The sequence below is a fragment of the Geotrypetes seraphini genome, chromosome 3 (genome assembly GCF_902459505.1).
Source record: "Geotrypetes seraphini chromosome 3, aGeoSer1.1, whole genome shotgun sequence".
In the NCBI taxonomy this organism is placed as follows: domain Eukaryota; kingdom Metazoa; phylum Chordata; class Amphibia; order Gymnophiona; family Dermophiidae; genus Geotrypetes; species Geotrypetes seraphini.
Window position 1 is genome coordinate 180,431,846 of NC_047086.1, and position 21,815 is coordinate 180,453,660.

At 43.1% G+C, this 21,815-nt stretch overlaps 1 protein-coding gene across 1 annotated transcript in view; it reads left to right on the top strand.

Annotated features, from left to right (window-relative positions):
* Positions 1-21,815, top strand: part of TIAM2 (TIAM Rac1 associated GEF 2) — a 296,813-nt gene that overhangs the window by 80,666 nt on the left and 194,332 nt on the right. Inside the window, exon 9 of the mRNA XM_033937889.1 lies at positions 21,206-21,370. Within this exon, the coding sequence (XP_033793780.1) occupies positions 21,206-21,370 (165 nt within the window). The remainder of the gene's footprint in view (positions 1-21,205; positions 21,371-21,815) is intronic.

A 21,815-nucleotide genomic window follows, 5' to 3' on the forward strand; every position in this document is an offset into this window, starting at 1 on the left:
AATGGACAGCTTGAAAAACATGCTGCAGGAGGCTCTTTTATTATTGTGCTGAGTGCTTCTTCCCTTCTTTTTACACTGAGGTAAGTGCTAGACTTCCCATTACAGAGGTTCCATTTTGAGATAAGTCTTGGAGAGGTATCAATAAAGGAGTATTATTTTTTTCTTTACTTTCTTATATAGGACTAGATTCACTAAGCAAACCGATCGTGTACTGATCGGTTTGCGACCCCTTTACGACCCCGACCCGATTCATTAACCTTCTGGCCGTACCCGATCCGATCCACGCATCCACTCATCTACTACTTATTATTTCTACAGCACTGCTAGACATACGCAGTGCTGTACATTAAACGTAAGAGATGATCCCTGATCAATAGAGCTTACAATGTAATTAAAACTTTCTTGGCATGGGATTGTGTACTATGGTGCAGTAAGTCCAGGCTATCCTGCCAGACTGTGGCAGGTTAAAACATGCGGGACTCCAGTCTGCTCCTGGTTTTGCCCTGTGCCCCCTAATTCAGCTTCCTTAAGAACATAAGAACATAAAAATTGCCTCCGCTGGGTCAGACCAGAGGTCCATCGCGCCCAGCAGTCCGCACCCGTGGCGGCCCATCAGGTCCATGACCTGTCATGTTATCTTGATTTAGCCCTAGCCCCCTTGTTTATATCTATACTCTTTCCATACTCTTATCTTCCCTTTATCTGTATCCCTCAATCCCCCTATCCTTCAGGAATCCATCCAATCCCTCTTTGAATCTCTGTAGTGTACTCTGCCTGACCACTTCCTCCGGGAGCGCGTTCCATGTGTCCACAACCCTCTGTGTGAAGAAGAACCTCCTGGCATTTGTTCTAAACTTCTCCCCTTCCAGTTTCTCTGAGTGCCCTCTTGTGCCTGTGGTTCCCCGTAGTTTGAAGAATCTATCCTTGTCTACCTTCTCCATGCCCTTCATGATCTTGAAAGTTTCTATCATGTCCCCCCTAAGCCTCCTCTTTTCCAGGGAGAAGAGCCCCAGCTTGTCCAGCCTGTCAGCGTATGAACAGTCCTCCATACCATTTATCATTTTCGTAGCTCTTCTCTGGACCTTCTCAAGTATCGCCTTGTCTTTCTTGAGGTACGGCGACCAATATTGGACGCAGTACTCTAGATGCGGGCGCACCATTGCACGATATAGTGGCATGATGACTTCCTTCGTCCTGGTTGTAATTCCCTTCTTAATGATGCCCAGCATTCTGTTAGCTTTCTTCGAGGCCGCTGCACATTGCGCTGATGATTTCATGGTTGTATCCACTAGCACACCCAAGTCTTTTTCAAGATTACTCTCCCCCAGCAATGTTCCCCCCATTTTGTAGCTGTACCTCGGGTTCCTTTTCCCTATATGCATGACCTTACATTTTTCTATGTTAAAGCACATTTGCCATTTGTTTGCCCACTCTTCCAGTTTGCTTAGGTCCCTTTGCAGGTCTTCGCACTCCTTTGTGTTCCTAACTCTGCTGCAGAGTTTGGTGTCATCAGCAAATTTTATAACTTCACACCTCGTTCCCGTTTCCAAGTCATTGATATATATATTGAACAGCAGTGGTCCCAGCACCGACCCCTGCGGAACACCGCTTGTGACCCTCTGCCAGTCGGAGTATTGGCCCTTCACTCCAACCCTTTGTTTTCTGTCGGCCAACCAGTGCCTGATCCATCTGTGTACATCCCCTCCCACCCCGTGGTTCGACAATTTCTTAAGTAGCCATTCATGGGGGACCTTATCAAAGGCCTTTTGGAAGTCGAGATAAATGATATCTATGGATTCCCCTTTATCCATCAGGCTGTTTATCCCTTCAAAGAAGTGCAGTAGATTTGTTTGGCATGATCTTCCCTTGCAGAAGCCATGTTGGCTTGGTTTCAGCTGTCCATTTCTTTCTATGTGCTCACAGATGCTATCCTTTATTAATGCTTCCATCATCTTGCCCGGAATCGAAGTCAAGCTTACCGGTCTGTAGTTCCCCGGGTCACCCCTCGATCCCTTTTTAAAGATAGGTGTGACATTCGCTAGCTTCCAGTCCTCCGGTACCTTCCCAGTGCTTAAGGATAGATTACAGATTTGCTGGAGTGTGTCTGCTATTTCCGTCCTCAGTTCCTTTAGTACCCTTGGGTGGATTCCGTCCGGACCCGGTGATTTGTCACTTTTCAATCTGTCTATCTGTCGGAGGACATCCTCATAGCTTACCTCTAGGGTCTCCAGTTTTTCATCCTGATCCCCACTTATGGTCTCCTCGGGTTCCGGTACATTGGAGGTGTCCTCACTTGTGAAGACCGACGAGAAGAACCGGTTTAGCCTATCGGCTCCCTCTTTTTCCTCTTTAATCACTCCCTTTCTGTCTCCATTGTCTAATGGACCCACCTCCTCCCTCGCTGGTTGCTTCCCTTTCACGTATCTGAAGAGCGCTTTGAAGTTCCTTGCTTCCCCAGCAAGCTTTTCTTCGTACTGTCTCTTAGCTTTTCTAACCAATGCTGCCCTCAGTGAGATCTCCATTTCCAGTAACTAGGATACAATAGGGCCAGCGTGGCAGGAAAGTGTGTTTTTAACCTGTCATTTGTGCCATGGATTGCAGGAAGAAATGCAAACAGAGAAAACAATTGCAGGGAGATGAAACGGGGAGAATAAGACTTGCGGAAGAAATAAAAGCTGTGGTGTTGGTCCAACATGTGAGCATCTTCTCAGAAGATGTTGCAGGGATTATAAGGCAGTCTTCCCAAAAGTGTTGCTGACCCCTGCTTTACTTTATACACTTTCCAGTCCAGCACCTGCAGTGGTATTTGTGTATGTCACTGGGTGCTACACACAGACGGCAAAAATCTATGGCGGCAGCACAGATCTGTAAGCCAAAATAGCTGAACCCTGACTTAAAATTTCCTTTTAATATTATCACCATAAAATCATTGATGCAGTGTTGGTGTTCTGAAATGTTGTTCCATGGAGGTAATATCCTCTTTGGCATTGCAATTTTTAATATAATCCTAGCCTTTAGCATCTGGCTTGTTTCTCCAATATAGCATCCTTCTCTTCACCTTTTAAATTAAATGATATAAACTACATTTGAGATGAGCATGTGAAGGGTCTCCTTGACCACCACTTACAATTCTGACTATGCAGTAAAACTCTGCAAACGCACTAGTCAGAATTGAGAAATGAACTTAAACATCAACTCTACAAGAAGAAGGAGAAGGAAATAATAAAAACCCAGAAAGAAGAAATCAAAAGGAATATACAGGAGCTAAATCCCAACCTCAGGAGCCAACTACATAAATACCTGCAGGAAATCCAAACAATCCATTGTCATTCACAACCTCCCCCCCCCCCAAAAAAAAAGCTGACTTCTCTTCTACAGTACCACATAGAGAACAGCTCTTCATTCCGGATCATCAACGGTGCAACACTTGGACACACTTCTCCCGAAACCAAACTTGGACGCACTTTCCAATCCTTTAAAAACAGTGTTAAACCAATTGCACCCCTTCATCGACAAACAAGGAGCCTTATCCTCCTTCCAGTCGGGATTCAGAAAATTCTATAGTACTGAAACCATCCTTCTTAACATCATTGATGACTGCTGGAAATTCATGTACAAGGGTAATAATGTCCTTCTGGTGCTGCTGGATCTCAGTGCGGTGTTCGACACTATTGACCATCCTCTCTTCACTGAACGGCTCTCAGAAATTAGTATCCAAGACATTATACTACAACGGTTCGCCTCCTTACTGAATAACAGATCCCAAAGCGTTCGTCTCAATGATGCGTTGTTGAAACTGAAACTGATCAAATACAGTGTTCCGCAAGGGGTTCTGCTATCCCCCCTATTGTTCAATCTCTACATTAGTCCTGTCCTAGACATACCCTGCAAATATCAAATACAGATTCATTCTTTCGCAGATGACATACAACTGTACCTACTGTGAGGAGAAACAGTTTGAGCTGGCTGGGTCCTCCACACAGACCCAATCCTGAGCAGCAAAGTGTAAAAAGAGTAGCTCTAGGGTCCTCCGAAAACAACAGAAGGTGTTTAGTAATCTCGGGGGATAACAATTAAATATTCATTCATTTGCTAGTCATTTCATGTCTAGGCTATAGCAATGCATTATATAAAGGCATCACTAAGAAAGAAAAATAACGCCTCCAAATTATTCAAAATACTGCCATTCAAATCATTTCAACTTAAAAGCTCGAAAATTTGATCATGTCACACCACTTTTGATTAACTCCCATTGGCTTCCCATAGATCATCGAATTACTTATAAAATAATGTTACTGATACATAAAACCATAGCTTCCGGTCTACCTGATTTCATCAACAGGTTATTAATCCCCCAAAAACCCCATTGCACATTACGTTCTTCTTATCAAAACCTGTTATCCATTCCCTCTTTAAGACACATTGGCACCTTGCGTACTAATATCTTTTCCGTGACGGCCCCTACCATCTGGAACTCAGTACAGATCACAAAACTCCTAAACTGCCTCTCGGAAATCAAAAACTGGATGGCCCTCAACAAATTACAACTACAGTCGACTGCACTTAAGTGCAAGCCCTTCGAACCAGACAGCCAAGTGTGCTTAAACGGAGGGTGCGCTTAATCAGATTACCGCGTTTTAGTCATGAAAAATCACAGTACGCTGTAATCAGATTCAATAAAACTTTAATTCAACAAAAAACACACCAAATACAATGTAAAACATTTCAGTTATAGAAACAGCACTGTTCCGTCTAATGCAATATGTACACTGTAAACCGTTTTTTAAACTAACATTCTACTGAAATAATTAGTCATTGTTTTCTGTACACAGATTGCACGATTCAGGCTGTGTATCTGACTACTGATGCTGTAAAACTGTCCATAGTTGTGACATCCATTTATCTCCACACGCAGCGTGTGTAGGGACTTTAGCGCGTCCGAGAAGGAAACAATCTCTGCAGGTGGTTCATTAGTCTCATCAGACTCTTGGTTGTCTGCAGTGTCCTTTATGACTGTACAGATATCGGAATTAGTGCTGTCAGATGATGTGGGCACATCGTTGCCAACGGCGACATTCAGCTCATTCAAACTCTTGTGCCTAGAGTCCAACTGGGAGTTCAGTGAATGAAGTGTCAGCTTCAGTTATCTCGTCAGATGTGTGAACGAAGTTTGCCCATCGATAGCAATTTGAAATCGTTGAAGAGACTCGACTCCATACCTCCCGTACCATATGAAGAGAGTCGAGCACTGTTATTTTTCTCTTGAGCTAAGCAGCTTGAGGGCTGGATTCCGTGCTTGCATAAATCACTGCCATCACATATCTTAGGACGAGTGACCTGTAATGATGTTTGAAGTTTGCAATTATCCCTTTGCCCATCAGCTGGATCAAAGAGGTCGTGTTTGGCGGCAGAAACACGAGTTTGATGTTGGTTAGTCTTATGTCATTGCTGTGTGCAGCGCAGTTATCACACAGCATTACAATGTGCCTCCTACGCCTTCTCATCAGATAGTCAAACTTCTGCAACCATTCAATCCACAGTGTCACCGTCATCCATGCGTTTTTGTTGCTTTCATATTCAACAGGCAAGCGTTTAACGTTTTTGAAGCACTGAGGATTTAGATTCTTGTCAATCACCAGTGGCTCAGAATGGCTGCCATTTTGAGAGGAGTCAGTTCAACTTCCTTGCTACATGTGAGCATTGAGATAACTGAATATTGAAACACATTCCCCTGAAGTAGCCTGTTAAGGCAAAACAGAAGGATTTTCTTTCGGGAAGCCAGATATTGGACGAAAGATGTTTGCTAATGCAGTTTAAGATAAGTCTTTTTCATATCTGACAATTTTTCTTGTTCCACGATATCAAGAACTCTTTTGAGACTAAGCTGTTGCCTTTACAATTGTTTTAGATAGATTGGATTTTGATTCACACATCGCGATGCACGAGACTAAGTGAACTTTTAAAGGAAGAATTTTTTGAAATGAAATGAAAGTATAATTATATATTTGTATGGAGTTTTTTTTAAACCAGTGATGATACAGATGGCTTAGGGTACTTGTGTAGTCCCGGCTGCCTATGTATGAGGTTTGTTTTTCTCCGTTTTTGTATTTATTTTTTATGTCCGTGATCTTTTTGATGTGATATGAATGAGGTCCTTCTACTAAACTGATCATGTTTGTAACTAGAATTGTTACCAGTAGCTCATATATTTATTGTAGTCCGCCTTGAACTCTTTTTGGGTATAATGCCATGTAAAATAATCTAGTTCATTTTATAAATCAATTTTTACATTTTTTGGCAAATACTATGGCCTAAGTCAAGATTTGGATTTAGCTCATACCTTTTTCAGTAGTAGGCTCAAGGTGAGGTACATTCAGTTATTTCCCTGTGAGACTCACAATGTAATTTTGTACCCAAGGCAACAGAGGGTTAAATGATACCCAAGATCACAAGCAGCAGCTGTGAGGGAAGCTAAATTTGAATCCTGGCTTCCCTCATGCACAGCTTGCTTCCCCGACTACTGGGTACTCCTCCTTTGTGTTTTTGGAAAGGTAAAGAAAATGGGACAAAAAAAAAAAAAGGCAGCTCTATTTAGCATCTTGGCCCTGCATGACCTTATGGCATCGTCTGTTAAATGAGTGCAGACTGGGTCTCTGCAGGGAGTTTTCACAAATGGCTTACAGCAACTTCTGTACTTTTGTCATAGACTTAGTGCGCTCACTCTCTTATTTCCTGAATTCTGTCTATTTCAAGAAACTGAAATAGAAAACAAGAGTGCGCCAGGAATGTGCTTGATGTTTGCAGTGTGCGGTCCCTGAAAATAAACATTTCCAGGCGTGTTTAAACAGTGGTATGTCTGATCTTCTTAGCAGTATGCAGCACACATGGCTCCCGAGCCACTGTTGTTAGAAAGCTCTTAACAGTGATAATGTCCAGGGGAATTAGACGTCAGCTTTGAGAAGGATGAAGGCAAAAAGTTACCATAGACTGTGAAGTCCAACCCGCATCGTGACTGTTCTTAGATAGACCCTCTTTGACTATTTCCATACAAAATCTACAGCCCTCGTGTGCTGGAATTCCGGAAGATTTGCCAGAGGGCGCTGAAGGCTACGGCAGATAGTGAGAAGGTGTGTGCAGTAATTATTTTTTGATCGACGAACAGCCTCGTATATGAAGCAACAGCTCAGTGGCTCACAACTAAAATATTGTTCTGGCTTTCATTTGTGGAGTTCAACAGGGAGAGAGAGAGAGAGCTCTCGGAAACACTGTGGTATAACACGTGGGAGAGTTTCTGCAAGGCTTTGGCACAGAGGGATGGAAAAATGACTGGAGCTTGTCATAGCTGGATGTGGCACTGAATGAATGAACTGTTATGATATTAGTCATAGTGGGTGAAACAGAAAAACTGTTTTCTGATGGCTGGAGTTCTGAAATGGAAAGTTTGGATAAAGCAACAGTATTTTGACCAAAACTTTGAAAACTTATAATGCAGTTTAAACCAGTTTATGTATCCCAGAAAATATGACCTTGGAAACATTGATGGTTAGATTTTGAGATCATCAGTGAACAGAGGGGTTTTGAGCCATAACAGTGTACATTTGTCGACAAAACACAGAACCACATAATATAACATATATACTTAAATACACAATGGGTCAAATGCCCTTAAAAATGTTAGGATTTCAGAGTTTAAGTATTCAAACTCTCTCTCCTGTCAGAACACAGAACATCTTTTTTCTCTCTCCTCTCTCCCTCTCCTGTCTCACCTAACAAAAGTTGGACCCCATCACACCCTCCCCTCTTCTACTTACCTTCCTAGAACTGTATCTGGCTTTATTCCAGCCAGCCCTGCAGCATGAGCTCAACCGCCAGCTGATTTAGTGGCAATGGCAGCAGAGAAGCTCAAGTGCTTGGAGCTGGGGAAATGCCATACAGAACAGCCACAGCGACACGGAGGCAGCAAATAGTGCTGTTGTAGTGTATCAGGCTTGTAGTGTTAGTGAAAATATTAGGTTGGTAAGCGCTGTGCTCACCCACCAACCCCCTAGCCAGTGAACAGCTCCAGGGACAAAGCACCACCCTTCTTTTAGTGGAGCAGGACAAACAGAACTAGAGGTGCGATATATAAAAGCATTTATCCAGATAGTGTCCATAAAAATCATTGCAGACCACTCTGATGAGATGTGTGCAATAGATATGTGTTAAGTTTTCTGCCTCTCCTTGCTTCCTGTCTTCTACAGAGGTCTTTTATTTTCATATTGAGTGGTTTCCCATGAGGCGCTCTGGTGGGATAGCCAGATTGTTAGGCAACTGTAATTTCTCTTTGTGATCTTAATGCAAATTACAAACCATCACTCCTTGAGCATCCTGTGGTTAACATGCAGCATAGCCTGAGAGAAAGTGCATGTGGAAGTACTGAAGTCTTTCTCCCACTTGCTCTTATATTAAGCGTTCTTGTTGTGTCTTGTGCACATTGGCTTGGAAGTTAAGAACATAAGAAGTTGCCACCACTGGGTCAGACCAGAGGTCCATCGCGCCCAACGGTCCGCTCCCGCGGCGGCCCATCAGGTCTGTGACCTGTGAAGTGGTTCCTGACCATTTCTGTAACCTACCTCTACATCTATCTGTAACCCTCAATCCCCTCATCCTTTAGGAACCTATCTAAACCTTCCTTGAAACCCTGTAGTGTGCTCTGGCCTATCACAACCTCCGGAAGCGTGTTCCATGTTATCTGCTCAGTATTCAGCAGCACTTGTTTGGGGCTGTGTTCAGATTTCCAGTGGCATAATCCAGTTTCCTTTCCCCAGGCCTTGTCCCTTCTTCCTCCTCTCTTGTCTGTACTACTCTCTTTAAATCCCACTGCCTGTACAGTGTTTTCCATCCTTTCCCCCCTTCCCGTTATCCAGCTTCTTTCCTTATTTGTAAAATTTTATTAAAAAGAAAAAAAAACAACAAACCAGTTGGCACAATCAAAATACATTCCCTGAAACACCAAGGCCCACTGCATATAAAATCCATACAGTATAAAACTACCACAATGCTGTTCTCTATTGGTTTTCTTTTTTTCCCCAACTTATAACAAAGAACAACGTCATGCTTACTCCACACAGACGAACCCACGCATATGATAACCATCCAGAGCCACTTAAGGTAAATACACTTTCTTTTTTATATACAGTGGTGCTTCGCATAACGAACACCTCGCACAGCGAACGCTGCGCACAACGAACTTCATGTCTTGCTTCCTACAACGAACTTCGTTTCACACAACGAAGTCGCCCGAGCTGCATCCTTCCGTGCAGGCACTGCGCTTAACTGCCCTCTCTCCGCCTGGCTCCCTGTGCAGTGGCGGACCGTCGGCTCGCAGGGGCCCGGCGCCTACTGCTGATGCGTTGGGGGGGGGCGGAGCTACTCTCGCCGCTTCCCCGATGCTAGAAAAAAAAAAAAAAATGAACAGTTAAGTCCCAGTTTTTGCCGCTGAGACTCTGCCCTCTCTCACTGTAAAATTAGACTCTACTTAGTCTGTCTTTAAATTTAAAAAATGTGTGTTGTTTTAAAAAACAATTATGTTTTTAGATGTATCTAAATAAAAATAATAACAAAAAATTTATCTTTTTTTATGTCATCTTAGCATATTTTATGCTACAGAACAAATTATTTTTTTAACATGTATTGTTATGGGAAAACGTGTTTCACATAACGAACTTTTCGCATAACAAACTTGCTCCTGGAACCAATTAAGTTCGTTGTGTGAGGCACCACTGTATTTGAAAGCCTTTATTAGTATCAGTAGTCAATTAAGACAATGTGAACAGTAGCAGGACGCATGTTTAACCTTCAATGCACCCACCCTTAATAAGATAATCAACAAAAATTTGGTTTTGCTAAAACTCAAAGTTATAGGTGATTGCAGTTGAGGCAGGCCATTCAGGAGGGGTTCCCTGACTGGAAAAATCTTAAAAATTAGTATAGTTTGCCGTTCCTGTGCTTCCAGGCGGATTTCCTGGGTCACCAGGCCACTCAGTGGTATAAATTAATATCTGGATTTTTGAATAAGAAACCAAAAACTGGTCTTCGTAAAATTTGGAACATTGAGATAAAGCATCAGATTACTGCGTCTCAATGGCCACTAATTTGGACTTGGAGGATGAGATGTACAGTGTCTGCATCTATGAGACAAACTTGTATTTTTGTTACATAGAGAAGTTTGGACCCCAGTTCGGTTACAGAAATTAGATAGTTCCAAGTCTAATAGGTGTTGGCACTGTCATCTTGAACCTGGGACATTCGATCATTTATTATTTTATTGTCCCTTGATACTTGTGGAGATCCATTTGGGATCAGGTAAACAAAGTAATGGAAAATCCGTGGCACTAACATATGACACTGTGCTATTTGGCACTATGATGAGAGCTAAAAGCCAAATATCAACCCATAATAATAAACTTCTATTTATTATGACAGGGGTTGCCATACAGCTTATTCTAAGGAATTGGGAAAACTGGGATAGGCTGAACTATTCCTTTTGGTGGGAGTCTCTCTGTCATGTTTTTTAGATGGAACGTAATATGGCCATACATCAGGGATATTATAAGAAGTTTCTGAAGATTTGGGAGCCATTGACAAAATTTTGCAAAGAGTGATTGCTGATTATGCCCTTTGTTCATACACGTCCAGGGTGGGTGGGTGGGAGGGCAGGTTGGAATGTATTTTTCAATTCTCAATTAGAGTATAGTTCTTAGATATAATTATGAGGGGGGTGATAATCTTTTTGTCATAGATTATAATTGTAATTGTATTTAAGTGCTTTTATAGAATTATATGATGATTGTATTTTATTTTGCACTTACTTATGGCTTTAAAATGAATAAAGAAATTAAAAAAAAAAAGACAAACAACCCCTTGCAGAGTATCAGCCCCTCCTCCTCACCCCTAACTGAGAAGAGGCCTTTCCTTTCCACCCATAAGCATGTTAGTGTGCAATTGTGGGTCAGCTAGCTGCAATGTCTTCCAATACCGCTCAAACAGCCTTGAATGATGATATTTAAGAGCAGCCAGTTGATATATCTTATGCCACGCGTCTATTTTGCCCACCAAGTTGCCAAACCAGTATAATGAACTGCTTTCAGGTGGATGGTATTTCCAGAAGAGCTGCGGTGAAACCTAATTGGCAAAAGTTTGTCCACTCTTTTATCCAAAACCCCCACACAGTGATATTATGCAGCACAGTTTTTAATGAAGGCTCAATCCTCATGTCCAAACCTTGAGACAACACAAAAATATCCTGTCTCACTCTAACCACGCTCCCTCCAGCAGAGTCCTCTCCTGTTCCCACTCATCTCGGCTAATTGCATTAGTTCCATCGCAATAACACTTTTACCCATTTTTAACAATAGTGTTTGCCATACCCAGAGTTCTGACCCTGGCCCAAATCAAGTCCCATTCATAATCCTCCAGCTGCTTACCCAAATTAGCCTCATGCTTTTATATAGACTTGCAGAAGAGGATGATTTCTCAAGTGCCTTAATGGGTGGCGGGGCACAAAATTAAGAACATAAGAATAGCCTTACTGGGTCAGACCAATGGTCCATCAAGCCCAGTAGCCCGTTCTAGGGACTTGGATTAGCCACTGTGAGAATGGGCTATTGGGCTTGATAGACCATTGGAGACGGCATCCTGGAGATCCTGAAGTACTGACAGTTAAAGCACTTAAACCTATCAAGTTAAGCATCGGGTCTCCTGACAAAGGAAACGAAACATGGTCCGCGTTGGGACCCGGGACCCTGAAATCTTCATAAGATAAGTGTACAACACATTGCACATTTGAGAGAATTGAGTTGCAAGTGAAATTTATTGAATTTCAAACAAAATTTAATATTTACTATTTTTCAACAATTCCCAACACATGTGCAGTGACTAGGTGGTGGGTTCCCCTATTCTGTCTACTTTAGTTTCACCCTTATATAGCTTAAAGAACTTTAAATAAGTAACTATCAAATTAATTTTTTTGTTGGTTTTGCAATTTATAATTTCACTTATGATGTGACGCGAAAAACATTTGTTCCGTTTAGTGTGCCAGAGCTAAAAAAAAGTTTGAGATACACTGCTTTTGAGGGTAAACAGTACAGTACTACAGGGGGTACCATGAGTTGGGAAGGGGTTGATGTCGAGAAACTTGGGCACTTTGGAATCTGATCCTCGGAATCTTTTGAATTGTTGCTGCTTTTCTCAGTAGCTGATCCCTGCTGGGCTTTTCTTGGTATCTAGCAGCCTCTGCTGGAAGTTGAGTTTGCTGACAGTCTGCACAGAAAAACATGATGCCTTACTCTTTCAGTATCCTTGCACCTTTCACTGTTTTATATAAGGCATTATTTGTCACCCTAACACCAGCAAAACAAGAAGCTACTGTAGAAGACAGCTATTCTCGATATCACCACAGCAACAGATAATGGATGACATTGATAAGAGGAAGTAAATTAAAGCAAATATGCTATCACGTATTTATAAAGCGATACCAGATGCACACAGCACTAAACAACGAAATGAAGGAAAGGAAAAAGAATGCTGTGAAAGTCACCTGGACCTGATGGTTTAGCATTCAGCATATGCAGGCAGGCCAGCCGTCTGCGTTACATTTTATCAGAAAAGCTGGAGCAAAGAGGCTTAAAAATGAAGGTAAATCAAATAGTAAAGGCAAAATACATTTAACGGCTAACAAATCACTTGTCCACATCGTTCCCATGCAGGATGATGCATTTGTTGTATCGTTCAACTAGCTTCTGCATTCATGCAGAGAAGTTTTCTGGCAGTTCCCAAAGCCAGGTGAGCACCGCTTCCTTTACTTTATCATACTTTGTCTTTTGCTCTCCGGGTCTCAGTGATGCACCCATTTGTCGTCGCCGGTAACAATTCTCTCAAGAATATTTAGTTATTTATTTAATTTTCTATCCCATTCCCCCCAAAGGGCTCAGAAAGGGTTACAGTTTAACATTCATAATATACATTTAACAGTTTACTATTTGCATTAGTTACAATACAAGTTGTTTTTTTTTAATATACAAGTTTTTATCCTAACTTGACACATACTAGGGATCTAATATCAATATACATGGAGGGGCATAATCAAAAGAAACGTCTAAGTACGATTTGGACATATTGTGCTAGACGCCAAAAGTTGGCAGTGGCAAAATGTCTATTCTCGAAAAATACATCTAGAATATTTTTTTTTTTTGAAAATCGTCTATCTGGACGTCCAGGCCATTGATCGTCCAGACCACCAGTAGGTCTATCTTTATACCATGTTTTCGACCAAAAATTCATCTAAGTCCCAAATGCCTAGAATAAGACTATTTGGATGTGAGAGGGACCAGCATTGTGTTGGACTGGCCACCCAGACATGACAACAGAGCAGTGAGGCACCTTACAAAGCACTGCTATGAATTTCACAAAAAGGGTGCCACATAAACATCTCACTAGAACTCCCATATAGCATATAGTGAGCCCCCCCAAAACACCTTAAGGCTGTAGGTGACACCTATATGGCAGTAGAGTAGGGTTTGGGATTTTTTTGGTGGGCTCACATTTTCCCCCATGAATGTAGTGGTTAGAGTGGCTTATCCCAGGACAAGCAGGCAGCATATTCTTTACGCATGGGTGACGTCACCGACGGAGCCCACGGTACGGACCTTTTTACTAGAAAGTTCTAGTTGGCCGCACCGCGCGTGCGCGAGTGCCTTCCCGCCCGACGGAGGAGAGCGTGGTCCCCAGTTTTTTTCGTTTCCGCGGAGCGAAGAAGACGTGCGTTTTTCAACTCCGATTGAAATCCTCTTTTTGCCTTCCCGCTCGCGTTCTTTTTTCGTTTTATTTACCTTCGGGTTCTTTTTTCTTTCATTTCCAAAAAAAAAAAAAAAAAAAAATATTTCTTTTTGTTTCGTTTTTTGTCCTTGCCCCGGCGGGGCCTGTTGTCATGATCCAGGCCTCGGGGTTTGATTTTGCGGAGGCCGTGTTTCCATTCATGCCCCCGCAGCCCGGTTTTAAGAAGTGCCAGCGGTGTGCACGCCCGATCTCCCTCACTGACCCACACAATTGGTGTTTACAGTGCTTGGGACCGGAGCATCGGGCGGACTCGTGCACCCGCTGTGCCACTCTTAAAAAACGCACTTTGAAGAATCGCCAAATCCAGCAAAGTCTGCTGTTCGGCACCGGCCCGACTATGGACTCGACTTCTTCAACTGCGGCACCATCGAAGTCGGCACCGACCACCTCGACACCGCCTGACATTACATCGGCGCCACCGGTGCCAGGTAAGCCGGCTAAGAAGCCTTCCACCCTTGAGCGCCCTCCCACCTCGGTGGCGACACCGGCTCTTTCGGCTCCACGCCGAACTAAAAAGCGCTCCGCTCCGATATCGGTGAGTGCCTCGTCATCGGCCTCCTCATCGCCGGAGCGTAGAGCGGCACCCATGGAACCAAAGCAGAAAAAAGTGGTTCCGGAGCCACCCCTGGATGACCGCATTGCGGCCATCCTCCAGGATAAGTTGCAGGAACAACTCCAACAGCAACTTAAACAGCTCTTGCCCTCTATCCTGGCACCGCTGCTTTCGGTACCAGACCGGCCCGAGCCCCACACCGTCCAACCGGTATCCACGCCATCGGTACCTATGGACCCCTCCATGCCCATTCTCTCGGCACCGCATATCCATGCCCATGCCGAGGCCGTCGCTCTGACGACATCCGATCCTCCTCGGGACCGAGCGGAACACCGGTCTTCCCGCGACCCTGACCGGCACCGTTCTTCCCGGGACCGAGACAGACACAGGTCTTCATCCCCCGGTACCGTCTCGGTACGCTCAGGCAAGTCTCGGTCTAAAGCGTACCGAGGAGGATGCATCGTCGTCGGACGAAGAGCCCTCGGCCCCCGATACCACATCTAAACCTGAGCAATCTTCTTTTTCAAAATTCCTCAGGGAATTATCGGGGGCCTTATCTTTGCCTCTGGAATCTGACTCCAAGAAGTCACAAGCTTTCCTGGAGGCATTAGATTTCGACCAACCTCCTAAGGAGTTCCTGAAGTTACCCGTGCATGACATCCTACGGGAAACTTTTTATAAAAATTGGGAAAATCCATTAACTGTCCCTGGGGCACCCCGTAAACTGGATAGCCTTTACAGGGTTATTCCAATCCCGGGATTTGATAAACCCCAGCTGCCCCATGAATCTCTCCTGGTTGAGTCCACTTTAAAAAAGACTCAAGGCTCCAGTGTATATGCCTCTACCCCTCCTGGCAGGGAGGGCAAAACTATGGACAAGTTTGGCAAGCGGCTCTACCAGAATGCCATGCTTGCCAACAGAGCAAACAATTACTCTTTCCACTTTTCATTCTACCTGAAACATCTGGTAATGCAACTCTCCGCCTTGCAAAAGTACATGCCGGAGCACAAGGTTCCACTATTCCAGCAGCACATCTCCAGCCTGCTTCAACTTAGAAAATTTATGGTGCGCTCCATCTATGATTCCTTTGAGCTCACCTCTCGTGCATCTGCCATCGCTGTGGCCATGCGCCGACTGGCCTGGCTCAGGGTCTCTGATCTGGATGTCAACCATCAGGACCGACTAGCCAACGCCCCATGTATGGGAGACGAATTGTTCGGAGAGTCTCTGGATACCACCACACAAAAACTCTCCGCCCATGAGACCAGATGGGATACTCTCATTAAACCAAAGAAGAAGGCCCCTCCTGCTCGGCCTTACAAACCACAGTCTTCATACCAGCGCAGATTCTCCGCTAGGCCGCTTAACCCATTGAGGAAATCTGCAAGGCGGCCACCTGGTCCTCAGTTCACACATTCACTACTCACTACTGTCTGGATGCTTTCTCCAGACGGGATGGGCACTTCGGCCAATCTGTACTTCAGAATTTATTTTCCTAATGGCCAACCATCCCTCCTCCCTCTTTGTTAGCTTGGAGGTCACCCATGCGTAAAGAATATGCTGCCTGCTTGTCCTGGGATAAAGCACAGTTACTTACCGTAACAGGTGTTATCCAGGGACAGCAGGCAGATATTCTTACGTCCCACCCTCCTCCCCGGGTTGGCTTCTTAGCTGGCTTATACTAACTGGGGACCACGCTCTCCTCCGTCGGGCGGGAAGGCACTCGCGCACGCGCGGTGCGGCCAACTAGAACTTTCTAGTAAAAAGGTCCGTACCGTGGGCTCCGTCGGTGACGTCACCCATGCGTAAAGAATATCTGCCTGCTGTCCCTGGATAACACCTGTTACGGTAAGTAACTGTGCTTTATGGGCCTGGGTTCTCCTCTCTGTGGTTCACTCACCCCCCCAGGCTATTTAACAGACCTGTGTGTAGCTCTACTAGGCTTTCCTATACCAGGTGCTGATGTTCTGGAGACAAGTATGTACATTTTTATTCTGATCTTTGTGGGGGTATGACGGGTCAGTGAACACGGGGGAAGTATGTGGGGGGTCTTTACTTTGTCTCTGCAGTGGTTATCTGGTCACTTTGGATACTTTTTGGGCACTTATACCTTTTTTTATATCGTCTAAGTCACAACGTATAAGTTCCATCTAGGAAGTCCTTCGATTATCCTGCAGGACAACTAAATCTAGGTGGGCCGCACATCCCGCCCTAACCACTCCTCCAGATATGCCCCTTTTAGCTCTGGGTGCACAGTGGCATTCAGAGGCCTAAAAGGTCCCTGGATACATCCAAAAAATAGGTTTGATTATCAGCACTTGGACAAACTGTCTTTTGGGACATCCAAGTGCCGACTTGGGTGGGTTTTTAGAAATGTTTAAGTTTTTATTATGAGCCACATAATATTCAGTTTACAGGTTAAATTTGCCATAGTTATAGTGCAAGATTTTTCAATACAAGTTGTTATCCTAATGCAGCGCATACCAAGGATCTAATACCAATACTCGGATCTTCATATCATCTCAGGAACTGGGTCAAAACCTCCACATGCTGTTGCTTGTGCAGATCAGTAAACTGTTTGGGAAGCCATTGTGTGCAGACTTTCCTGTATCCCAAGTCATCATGCATTATGGCAAATGCAGATCTAAATCTGATATCCAAATTTGCAACCGTTATCTGTCGGTCTACTCTAATCAAAGCATCTGCCCTGTCAATGTGCTCTTGTGTGCTCGATGTTGATGGGCAACCAGAACGACCTTTGTTGGATGCACCTATTCTTCCTGCTTTTAAGCTTTTTACCCACTCATAAACCTTTCATTGATTCATGGTGCTATGTCCATACAGAGTCAATATTCAATTGTGAATTTCTACAGGTTTCACTCCCTCAGCCCAAAGAAAGCGCACTATTGCACGCTGTTCTGCTTGCAATTCAGCAATCTTGCAATTCAGCATCCATGTTTCTGACCTTGTGGCTGCCACACAACTAAAGGCCGAACACTGTACTGTACATGGACGAGCTATCCAACAGGCAATGTATGAATACATATGTTGCAATCCACTAGCTCTGTTCTGTAATTTAACAATTGCCTTTAATTTTTGATTTACCCTCGTAAATAGAGCAGTGGTTTATGTATATTAAAGTCCTTATATACTTCACTTCACAAAACCATCAAGTCAGTTTTTAAGTATTTTTCCTTACCTGTCCCAGCAAGCTCACATTCTGTCTACAGTACCTGGGGCAGCAAAGGGTTAAGTGACTTGCCACAGGGATTGAACCCGTAACCAGAGAGTGCTGAGGCAGTGGTTCCAACTGCTAAGCCATTTCTCTACTTCCAACATGTGGGTCCTGAAGTCCTCAATTGTGGCCCTGAAACAGTTGGCTGAAATGTTCTTCAAATCCTATACAGACATTCATTTCTACCTTTACCACTTGATATATTAACTTCAAACAATCTCTTAAGTGTGGTTCTCATGTGTCTTATTTATGGAATTTGCTACTGTTGACAATCCAAATATAAAAGTGAGCTTTTAAAATATATCCTTAAAGTGTTGTAGAATCAATAGGCTCCGGAGTGGTAATTTCTTTTCCCAGAAAGGGTGGTAGATGCATGAAACAGTCTCCTGGAAGAGGTGGTGGAGACAGAGACTGAGTCTGAATTCAAAACAAACAAAAAGGCCTGGGATAGGCATGTGGGATCTCTCGGAGAGAGAAAGAGATAATGGTTACAGCGGATGGGTCGTTTGGCCTTTATCTGCTATCATGTTTCTATGTTCTATATTAATTTTCTAATGTTTAATACCCAGTCTGAACAAGCACGTCAAGGCGATTTACAAAATTGGTAGTATGTTCAAGACTGAAATCCTTTGGTGGCCATCAGAGCTCTCTCATAGTCACACAGTGGCCCTTTACATGAAAAAGATTGGAGGCCACTGAGTTAGAGGGATACAGTTTATGGGTACTTAATTGTTGATGGTTTTTCAAATATTTTAAAATGTTAAAAATGTCAATACAGTAGAAAGCTTTAAATACCAGAAACTGTAGGCATTATGGCCGAAAATCCCATGTGTAAATAGCAGCATTTCCATGTGTAGATTGTTATACATATATAAATTCTATCCTATGGGGATGCTCACCACTTGTATTTTTCCAAGAGGCATGGTATGGTGGGAAAAGGGAGTGGTTTGGGTGTGCTGAACACATCAACCTGGACACCATCTTACACGTGGACTCCACTTTGATGTGAAAACATGTGGACATCTTGTCCCCATTTACACTTGACTCCAGGTATGCAAAAGCACCTGCCTGAAAAGACAACTGTCAAGTTCGAGGTCTCTCTTTTGTAGACATTGTTCCCCTCCTGCTCTCACCCCCACCCCTAAACCCCCTTGATCATGTTCCTTCTCCTCCCCCAACAAGGAAACCCCTCTTCTTTCAGATACAGGGTGTGTCCGCTGGAGGTGGGGTATGTGTTCAGTAGTGATTCAGAAGTGATTCAGTAAGCAGTGTAATATAAATATTTAGTTTCCTGACCTATTTTTTTGTGTTCAGTGTTGGAGTATTGCTCTGGTGATGGAATATTTACCCACTAAAATATATTTGAAACCTAGCAACTGTGGTTTGTACTACTAGCCAAGCCCTTGGACCATTTGGGCAGCAAACAAGTACTGCAGTGAGTCCCTCTTTAAATGGGCTGGGAATCGAGACTCAGCAGAACTGGCTGTATCATTGAGCAGTGGGGGGTTTTTACACATTGCCCCACTTTTCTGCCCTGCTGATTAATTTTTTTAATTTAAAGAAGCCAGACTATCGGAAATTGCATTGGCTCCCAGTGGTGGCAAGAGTTGATATATAAATTTGGATGTATATGTTATAAAGTGTCACATGGCCTTCTACCAGGTCATCTTGCGGACCATTTTATGTTTGTAGAGTCAGACGCTATAATTAATGGGGAACGCAATATACTAATCTGTGATAACTTATATCAAATGTCCAACAAATCACAGATCAAATACTCAAAAATATGTCCTAAAACATATTAAGGTGATATGTGAATGCTCAGACTCAAACCCAGTGCAAAGTGTAATAAAACACAGCAAAGGACACAACAGGGACCATCATGGCATCCACGGTCCCACACCACCACGGCTTAGATTCAGATGATCATCACGTAATTTTACTTTGTTTGTTTGCCCTTCAGTAAAAGGTTGTTAATACAAAAAATATTTTCATAGATTATTGTCCTTTCAGGCAGGTATTTGAGCTACGAATTTTAGTAACTTCTTAGCAAACAGGAAATAATTGAAAATTAACTTGTTTGAAATTTTTTTGAAAGTCTGCTTCTATATTTAACCGTGTTTGTTCAGTGCTTTTTATTTCATTAACTACATTGAACTGTAAAGTTTTGCGGTATACAAATAAATTTTGATGTTAAGTTATTCAAATGATGCTCCAAAATGAGTCTCTGCACATGACCCCATAGCCCTCCACATCGTCTACTGGCCACGTCTGTGAATCAGACTTTTTAAAAGACAGGAGTGTAGTGATGTAGCTGGAAGGTGCAGTCTCTGTCCACCTGGGTATGTGGATCCTGCCATTTTCCACACCAGAGACTGAACGAAAGGAGCAGCTCCATTCCTGGTGCTCATGTAATTCAAAGGTGTGCCATTTTTGTGTATTAAGGCTGTGCTCTGGCACCATCACACTAGGGAAAAGTTACCCCTAGCTGATACCATTGTTTATCTATTTTTTTATATTTAGGGGAGAACTTATCAACACGGGCTATCGTTAAGTTGTGCTACTGATTTTGGTCAGAGTTTGAGCTTTTTCCCTTCCTATCTATGTGACACATTTAAGACATTATTGTGTGTAGTGGATTCTAAATTTTTAACTTGGTCTTATTGCATAAAATGGGACCTGTACAAAAATAGCACAAGTTAGTGGTGAGCCAACAAGTCTTGACAGTTGCCCGTATTGGGGAGTGTGTGGCACAGTGGTTAGAACTACAGGCTCAACATCCTGAAGTTGTTGGTTCAATCCCCAGGGCTGCTGCTCCTGACCCTGGGCAAGTCACTTAATCCCCCATTGCCCCAAGCACATTAGGCAGAATGTGAGCCCACCAGGACAGATAGGGATAAATGCTTGAGTACCTAGGCTACAAGTGGTATATAAATACTACAAATAAATAAATATTGATAACCACACCTATGAATATCATCCCCATAATAGATATTGTTGTCAGCTTCTCTCTTTTGGAGTAACTAGTTAATGCTGTTGATATCTCTATTAAATTTGAGACTGCAATGAAACTCTTAACACCATTGGTTGGGATATATAACAAGATGCATATTAGGCATCAGTGGTAAATTTGAGAGATTGAGATTACACTGTAAGGGAGAGGAGTTGGGACATGTATACCACCTTTTTGTAGTTTTACAACCACATTCAAAGCAGTTTACATACAGGTACTTCAAGCATTTTCCCTATCTGTCCCAGGCTCTCAATCTATCTAATGTACCTGGGCCAGTGGAGGATTACGTGACTTGCTCAGGGTCTCAGCACGGGGTTTGAATCCAAAACCATAGAGTGCTGAGGTTGTAGCTAACCATTACGTCACACTCTCCTCCATTATAAAACCTGGCTTGTGGGTGAGATTCATTACTACCCTCTTGTGCACATTTGGAGTCACTGCACCATGATGCAATATTTTGAATTAGAATGTGGATGTACTTCTCCTGGTTTCCTGTTGATTTTTTTTTCTCTCTCTTTTTTTGAGCAGCAAGTTGATGAGCTGTTGAATGCCTTGTGTTCAGCGACAGAGTGCGGCTACAAGGAGAGCATTGTGGAAATCCCAACCTATGTTCACTTCCATGACAGCTCAGGGGTTACTGTAAACATCAAGCCAGAACACAGAGTGGAAGATGTTTTGTCTTTGGCATGCAAGGTATGGCGGTTTTTGCACTTGAACTTAAAACATGGATTTAAAAAATAAATGTTGGGGACTTAAGTAGGTTTTGGCAGTGCCGGGAAAGAGGGGCTATGGTGAGAACTTGCTGCTGATACAGAAATAATCCAGGTATGTCAAGAGAAGGTGAACAGTATGAGGGTGACTTTACAAAACAAGTATGGAAATGTAATAACACTGGCTCCCCATTCCTTATTATAGCCAACATAAGATTCTGACATTAAACCATAAGGTCCTATACTTTAGAATCTCTTCTTATCATTCCTCATTTATTATCCCATACACACCCTCTCATGCTCTTCTTATCATCTCCCAACATTACCTCACTATCCCTCCTATTTTTAGAATTGACGTGACACTCTATGTTTTTATAGCACACCCTCCCTTTGGAATTCTCTCCACCCTCATTCTTTTTTTTTTTTTT